This window comes from Gavialis gangeticus, unplaced genomic scaffold (assembly GCF_001723915.1).
Source record: "Gavialis gangeticus isolate Ggan-Ray unplaced genomic scaffold, GavGan_comp1, whole genome shotgun sequence".
Taxonomy (NCBI): domain Eukaryota; kingdom Metazoa; phylum Chordata; order Crocodylia; family Gavialidae; genus Gavialis; species Gavialis gangeticus.
This window is the reverse complement of record NW_017729032.1, coordinates 264,614,199-264,622,351: the sequence shown is the minus strand read 5'-3', so window position 1 is coordinate 264,622,351 and position 8,153 is coordinate 264,614,199. Positions and strand designations below refer to the sequence as shown.

General features: G+C 40.8%; 1 protein-coding gene across 3 annotated transcripts in view; it reads left to right on the top strand.

Moving 5' to 3' along the window:
* FILIP1L (filamin A interacting protein 1 like) overlaps positions 1 to 8,153 on the top strand; it is a 236,719-nt gene that overhangs the window by 178,837 nt on the left and 49,729 nt on the right. For 2 of the 3 annotated variants that reach the window (XM_019523745.1, XM_019523746.1), the window contains exon 6: positions 5,234 to 7,994. In XM_019523745.1, coding sequence (XP_019379290.1) covers positions 5,234 to 7,994 — 2,761 coding nt within the window. Of the gene's footprint in view, positions 1 to 5,231; positions 7,995 to 8,153 lie in introns of all 3 variants that reach the window. The other variant, XM_019523747.1, reaches the window with a different exon arrangement.

The following is an 8,153-nucleotide window of genomic DNA, read 5'->3' as shown; positions in this document are numbered from 1 at the left end:
ACCCCCATCCCCCTCATATACTCCCTTCATGGCACACAACACCCACCACTGGCAGCAGCAGCAAGCAGAGGCCCTCAGGATGCTAATGGCCTGTGCAGGCACTGCCATCTGGCGCTGCACTGCTACGATCCAAGCTGTGCAAAGCAGTAAGCAGCATACCCAAGTTGGCTCGCCTCTATCGTACAGCGCTCCCCACGGTGCATGTGCAGCTCCTGGCACTCATGCACCCCTAGGAAAAGCTCCGCACAATGGAGCCAGCTACTTTCCCCAGTGCCGCCACAGAAGCAGGGGGTGAGGCTCTTTACCACTTCCAGCAGAGTTCTGGCAGCTGCATGTGATGGCAGGCAGCAGGGGAGGCAGCCAACCTCATTGCACGGGGCTTTCCCTGGGGGCACACAAGTGCCGGGAGCTGCACATGTGCTGCAGGGAGCCCTGCACGATACAGGCAGGCTGGCCTGGGTGTGTTTCTTGCTGCCATGTGCAGCTCTGGCCACAGCCATACAGCGCTGGGCAGCAGCACCTGTGTGGGCCATGAGCACCCCAAGGGCCTTTGTCTGCTGCTGCCAGTGGTGGGGACTGTGCACCATGGGGGGGAATGCAGGGGACTCCCCACACCCTCCCACACACCCCACAAACCCTACACACACACACCCTGCCTCCACAAACCCTTCACACACACACCTCATAACTTACCCTACATCCCCCCCACACAGCCATCCTCTCACAATCCCCCCACACCCCACCATACACACCTCCAACCACATCTCACACACAATATACAAAAGTAAGACTATTCTGAACTACACCCACACACACACCACAAACACAAATCATGACAAAATGATTCTTTGTAATAATATTAAAATATGCTATAGTAGGTGTTGACTTTTAGCATATGATTTAGTTTTATTCTGGTTCAAAGATGGCAAACCCGCCCCCTCCCAAAAGGAGTACTTCCAGGGGCAAGGGAGGGACTTCTGGTGGCAAAGGTTAGGGGTTATGGGCAGGACTTCTGGTCCCAAGATGGTGACCAGAGAGTGAAGCACCTGTCAAGGGGTAGGGCTACCCTTGCAGCCCTTGTCAGCACACCAAAACTCATTAAGAAGCCCTCCAACAAAATAATTGCCCACCTGTGCTCAAGCTACAGCTCCTTCTCTCCCAGTATTCACCACTCCTAATCTATACAGATGAGGATTTCATCCATGGGATAAATTAAATAGATGAATAGATGGCTTAGGCACTGATTCTTCCTCTATCAAAAAAATATTTTCAGCATCTACTAAAAGACAAACTAGAGAAGTGGAGAGGGAAGAGACAGTTAAAATACCAGTTTCTAACTCTCCCTAATTATCAGAGTGACATCATAACTTGCCTACATGAGAAGTTATTCCTAATTCACAATTCCTGATTAACTCCCTATGTGCTCTTACTCTGGAACAAGACTAATATATTCTGAATCAATTCAATGTATTCTGATTAAGCTCATTTGAAACTTGCCTTATTAGTTCCAGAATCAAAGCATCCACATGGGCAGCTAATCAGAAATACCCATAAAATTCCTTTAACTAACTACCTTGTATAGTAGACAGACCCATAGTGACAGAACACAAAATGGAAATCAAGAACAAGAACACATTCTTAGGCATTATAAAACGATATACTATATCTTAAGAGTACATAAAGGAGTTTAGGTAAAAGGACTAGTTCCATTCCTTAGATGCGTTTGTGGCAGCTGCTGGTGGCCCCAAGATCCTTCACTTTGAGCTATACAATAAGGAAACCAAGATGTAAAAAAAAAATTCAAAAACAGAGACTTCTTAGCTGGCTGCTTTGCAGCAACTCTCTGCTCTGCGCACAAGATCACTATCAAGTAACATGACCAGAGGAACTTTTTCTAAATGTTGTTGAATATGAATATATGGATTAAAAAGTATCAAAAGCCAACACAAAATATTGAGTATATAAGTATTATGAAAGAAAAGTAACTGTGTGGGTGTTTATATTAGTTGGGGTCATGTTTAATTAATGATAGATTTTTTTTATGTTCTTTTTATTCACAATCCAACTTTTGTAGTAAAGAAAATTCCTTTTTCGCAATACTGGCTCCTGAAATACACTCTCTATTACCCGAGTTAGGTTTACACTGAAATGATTTTATGCTTGTCATTATAGATTCAAAGTGATGGATTTGCACATTCAGATACACCTGCTTTTTATTCTAGTTAGGTTTCTAAAATTCCATCTTTCTTTAAGTGAAAGATGAAGTTTTCAATGTATGGAAGAATCCCTTCTAAATTTTCAAAAGGCCTAGAGACAGTCACCAAAGAATCCTTTCACAGTTATGCAGTGAGCCAGGGCAAGGACCAATAACATAGAATCATAGGAAAGTAGGGCTGGAAGGGACCTTCAGACGTCATCTATTTTCACTCTCTTCATGAGGCAGGAGGCATCATCCCTGTCCAAACTATCCTGTACAAATCCATGGTCTAACCTATTAGCAAAACATAGTTAGTTTTGTTCAGATTTTCATGCACTGAAGACCTGATCAACACTCGTGACTCAGGCCCAGACCCAGACTTAAGTGTTTTGTCAGATCAAGATTCAAGTACTTTACTTTAATGAACTGTCTGCAAGGGCTTGGGGGTTACTGTTATAGCAAAAAGTGAGGATACAAACTGGAAGCACATGTGGTGCACACACTAGGAAGATTTGAAGTGACTCGCTCAGCCAAGAGCAAACACATATTTTTTTTAATCCATTACATATTTTGCATTATAACAATTACCGTAGAGCATCCATGAGCAAATCAAAATGTTTTACTAATTTGTGGACAACCCCATCCCCTAGAAATTGACATTTAAGGGAAAGCAAGAGTTCAAACATTTTCATTTACTGCTTTAACATAATTTAGTTCATAGAGGGCATGTCTACACAAGATACTAACTGTGCAGCAGCCTGATAATACTGTGCAATCACGTCGCGTAGCAAAAACTGTGCCGAGACGCTACTGCACAGTAGTATTAAGCTACTGTGTAGTAGTGTCACTTAAAAGGCATTCAATGGCACTACACACAGTAACTCCAGTTAGCACAGATTTATTTAGTACTTTCTTATACAAATACAAATAAATGCGCAATAACCACTGAGCAGTAGCATCCTGCGTAGACGCACCCAAACAGGTTTTAAAGTACCAATTAATTTGGGTGTTACCCCCTCATCCTGCTAATATCGTTGAAAAAAAAGAATTACAAGATAATGAAACAAGTTGGTCAAGTAAAATGAAAACTATTAGTCTGTGCCTATTCTGCAGATATTATTTTAAGACAGCTAACCTCACTCATATGTAAGAGCTGAGTAAGTCCAAACAAAATTGCTAGTTATGCTTCTGTTATGATTTTGTATCTATAGTAACATTAAATCATCAGCCAAACTTCACTACTAAAGCACTCAAGGGCAGAGGTAGGGAGGACAGGAAATTTTACACTGAAGAGAACACAAATACAAGTTATAACATACTTGCAGGCATTACTTGCAGTAATATAATATACTTGCAGTTATAAGTAGACATACATGCATACACACACACACACACACAAATGTGTGTACTATATCTTCCCTGAATTTCCTGCCATCCTTGGCACCTTTCCATAACACTTTACCTTATCGACCCTACTTCATCTCTCAAAGCACATTTAGCAAACCTCTCCCTCCTGCAGGCACCTTTAAATGTCTACTTCCCAGGCACATTAGTTTGCTCTATAAAGAATTTGGGGCTAAATAATAGCTTCCTTAAATAGTTTTCCATAGCTGATTGTTACAACTCATGCTGCACAATTCACATGTAAAGTGCTTCACTGCCACAGTGATGAGCTTTTGCAGGATAACAGCTCATGGGTGATGGACTGGTGGAAGATTTTGTATTCAGTTTCAGAAACTTCCACCCAATACCACTATCAAAAGTGACCAAGGAACCGAGCATCTTACACAAGTAGCGGTGGCTTTCTCCTATCTATCTCTACCAAACAAGCAGCAGGCAGTAGCAAACTGTATCCCAAGGAGTATGAGTTCCAAGCCACTCAGCACTCGAAGAGCTGCACAGATGAGAGTACTTGCCAGCCCTACGAATAAAAAACACGGTTGCAATATGAACTTCGGAGATCACAAGGCCACAAAACTGGAACACCAAGTGCTCTGAGAGGACAAGGACTTCACTTGGAGGAAGAGATGTTGTACAGCAACAAAAGTTGAAAAAGCAGGGCAGTGTGACACCTTAGAAACTAACTGGTTCAGAGAGGCATGAGCTCAAATCTCCTGTCACAAGTCTTTTGCTTCCCTCCTCTCACCCCAATTAATGACACTAAGCATACTGGTATATTATTCAACCATATACCAGCACTGTATAGAAAAGTTAATGTTTTTCACATACTTGCTTAATGCCTCAGGGATCTTACTTATTGGGCAGAAAATGAAAGAGCTGATAAAAGAGAGAGAAATACTGACCACTTTATTTCTTCCTGACAGAAAAGCAAAGCCAAGAAAAGATCCCAAATACTAGAATATTTAGGTTAATTCAGGTTATTACATAATATAAATGCACAGCCCAAACTTTAGACATGAAACGTCTCCTGCATTTCCTTAAAAAAGTGGATTACACATGTATACTTGAACAATAATTCCAGATTAACCTCTGAGTTAGGAAGAATTTAAGGAAATAACTAAAGCATCATGAAAAAGTGGAGTTTCATCCAAATATATTTTGGTTTTTACTGTGAATTTTGCGTTCAAGACCAGAACTGTGTTTTGCATAACAAGGTACCCAGGTTTGTTGAGGTTCAAAAGAAAAACCTTCTTTGGGATTCACTTGTTTACAGCAAGAATTGACAGTTACAGGATAAGTATCTCACTTCCACTCAGGCCCTGCTTACACATAGTTTTGTTTTCTATGAGATACCTATTGTTTATTTGATTTATATGCCACCCTTCCAGAACCTGGCAGAGTCAGATCAGTGCAACCCCCTTGCATCTGCATAATTATACTGACATAAAACACTTTACTGTTGGATATACAAATTTATGTGGATGCTGTAGTAGCCTGTGTGAGCTTCTCCTCTGCACTAGAGTGGGATCAGATTACACTTTGCTCTCCTCTGGTACCCATGATAAAGTAATTCCAATTTTGATTTAAATATCCATTAAACCTGCTACAAAGTTAAATATTCTCTGTATTTTTCAGACTGAAAAAGCTTCTTGAACAAGAAACGGCTTATCAGGCAAAAAGAGAGAAGGAAAACAACAAGAAGACAGCTAAACTAAAAGAAGAACTAACAAAATTGAAAACATTTGCGTTAATGGTGGTGGATGAACAGCAAAGACTCACTGACCAACTAAACGAACAGAGTCAAAAAATTCAAGAGCTAGCCACCACTGCAGATCAAGCATATGCAAAGCTCACCATTGCTGAAGCAAAATTTCAGGAAGAGGAGCAAAAAGTTATCAGGCTGGAGGTTGAATTGCAGGCCCAGAACAACAAGATTTCCCAAGACCAAGAAGCAATGATGGCCAAGCTAACCAATGAAGACAGTCAGAATCGCCAGCTCCGGTTGAAGTTAACTGCACTCAGTCGACAAATTGATGAACTAGATGAGACTAATAAATCTCTGCGAAAAGCAGAGGAAGAATTGCAAGACCTAAGGGATAAAATGAATAAAGGAGAGTGCGGAAATTCTACCCTTATGGCTGAAGTTGAAGAATTACGGAAACGTGTGCTGGAAATGGAAGGTAAAGATGAAGAGCTCATAAAAATGGAAGAGCAGTGCAGGGAGCTTAATAAAAAATTAGAAAAAGAAGCAGCACAGAGCAAGAACCTTAAAGCAGAAGTTGACAAACTCAACAAAAGAATCATGGAACTGGAGAAACTAGAAGATGCTTTCAGCAAGGGCAAACAAGAGTGTTACTTTCTGAAGTGCAATCTAGAAAAAGAAAAAATGTTAACAAAGCAATTGTCCCTTGAACTGGATAGCTTAAAAGCTAGAATGGGAGAGCTTGAAGCCATTGAAAACAAGCTAGAAAAAACAGAAGTCACACTTAAGGATGACCTAACTAAACTGAAAACACTAACAGTGATGTTGGTGGATGAAAGGAAAACAATGAGTGAGAAAATAAAGCAAACTGAAGAAAAGTTACAAGCTGCAAATACTCAACTTCAGGTGGAGCAAAAGAAAGTTCAGACAGTTACAGAAAAGCTAATTGAGGAAAGCAGAAAGGCGCTAAAATCAAAATCTGATGCAGAGGAAAAACTGTCTACTGTAACAAAGGAAAGAGATGAACTGAAAAACAAACTGAAAGCAGAGGAAGAGAAAGGAAGTGATCTTGTTTCCAAAGTAAATGTTCTAAGGAAAAGGCTTCAGTCCTTAGAAGCCATTGAAAAAGAGTTTCTGAGAAATAAACTCAAAGAGACTACTAAATCCAGCACATCTTTACAGCAGGAGAACAACAAAATAAGAGAACTTTCCCAAGAAGTTGAGAGGCTGAAACATAAGCTGAAAGAAATGAAAGCCATAGAAGATGATCTCATGAAAACTGAGGATGAATTTGAGTCTCTAGAACGAAGATACATTAATGAACGAGACAAAGCAAAGTTTCTGTCAGAGGAACTAGAGATTGTAAAAATAGAACTGGCTAGGTATAAACTGGCAGAGAAGGCAGAGTCCAACCAAGAACAGTGGCTTTTCAAAAAGCTTAAAGAAGAAGAAGCTAAGTCAGGTCACCTGTCTCGAGAGGTAGATGCATTAAAAGAGAAAATTCATGAGTATATGGCGACAGAGGACTTAATAGGTCATTTACGGGGGGATCATACAATCCTGCAAAAGAAACTCACACAACAAGAAAACAAAAACAGGGAGCAGGCAAGAGAAATGGAAAACCTCACAAAAGAATTAGAAAGGTACAGGCGCTTCAGTAAGACCCTCAGACCTAGTCTCAATGGAAGGAGAATTTCTGATTTGCAGGTTCTCTCTAAAGAAGTCCAGACAGAACCAGCTGACAATGAACCACCTGATTACAAGAGCCTTATTCCATTAGAACGCGCAGTCATAAACGGGCAGTTATATGAAGAGAGTGATAATGATGATGAAGACCATAGTGAGGAGGAGCAAATGATATCTTTTAAATGCAATTCATCCATTGCAAATGCTGTAAACAAAAAATTATGGATCCCATGGATGAAGTCAAAAGAAGGCCACCCTCAAAATGGAAAAATTCATGCAAAACAAAATGGAAGTTTTGCACAGCCTGGAGATCTAGTTCTAAGTCATATACCTGGACAGCCTCTTCATATAAAGGTTACTCCAGACCATGGACAAAATACAGCGACACTTGAAATAACAAGTCCTACTACAGAAACTGCTCACTCTTACACTAGTACTGCGGTTATACCTAACTGTGGCACACCAAAACAAAGAATAACTATTATTCAAAATGCCTCCCTAACTCCAATAAAAACAAGAGTGGCAGAAGGCTACATGAGCCCAGAACAAGCTATGTCACCTCTTACTATGGCTGCTTTTGCAAGATCTCAAACACCCGAATCATGCATCTCAGGAACTCCAGAAAGGACAATGTCCCCCTTGGCTCTGCCAGGCTCTTCCAGTGCTCAGGAACAGATACTTTCAACGGAGCCTTTGGAAATCAGTGCCAAGCATGCTGTTTTTAGAGTATCTCCAGACAGGCAATCATCCTGGCAGTTCCAAAGATCTAACAGTACTGGTTCAAGCGTAATAACTACTGAGGATAATAAAATCCACATTCATTTAGGAAGTCCTTATGTTCAAGCTCTTAGTAATTCAGCAAAGTCCAGCAACCCTTGTACTCCAATGCAGGATAGCAGAACACCAGCACTATCTAATGGAACACCCAGTAAACCTACCAATAAAATCACCAGCAGTATCACTATCACACCAACAGCCACGCCTCTCCCACGACAATCACAAATTACAGTAAGTAATGTCTATAACTGACCCCCGTCCATGCTGACACCCTTACCAGCAACCCATCCTGTTTTTTTCATCCCAGCAAGAATTATTTGGAGTACCCTTTTATTTTGGGAGAGATCTGTGCATGAACTGTACTACAGTATATGGAACTAATGTTACGTT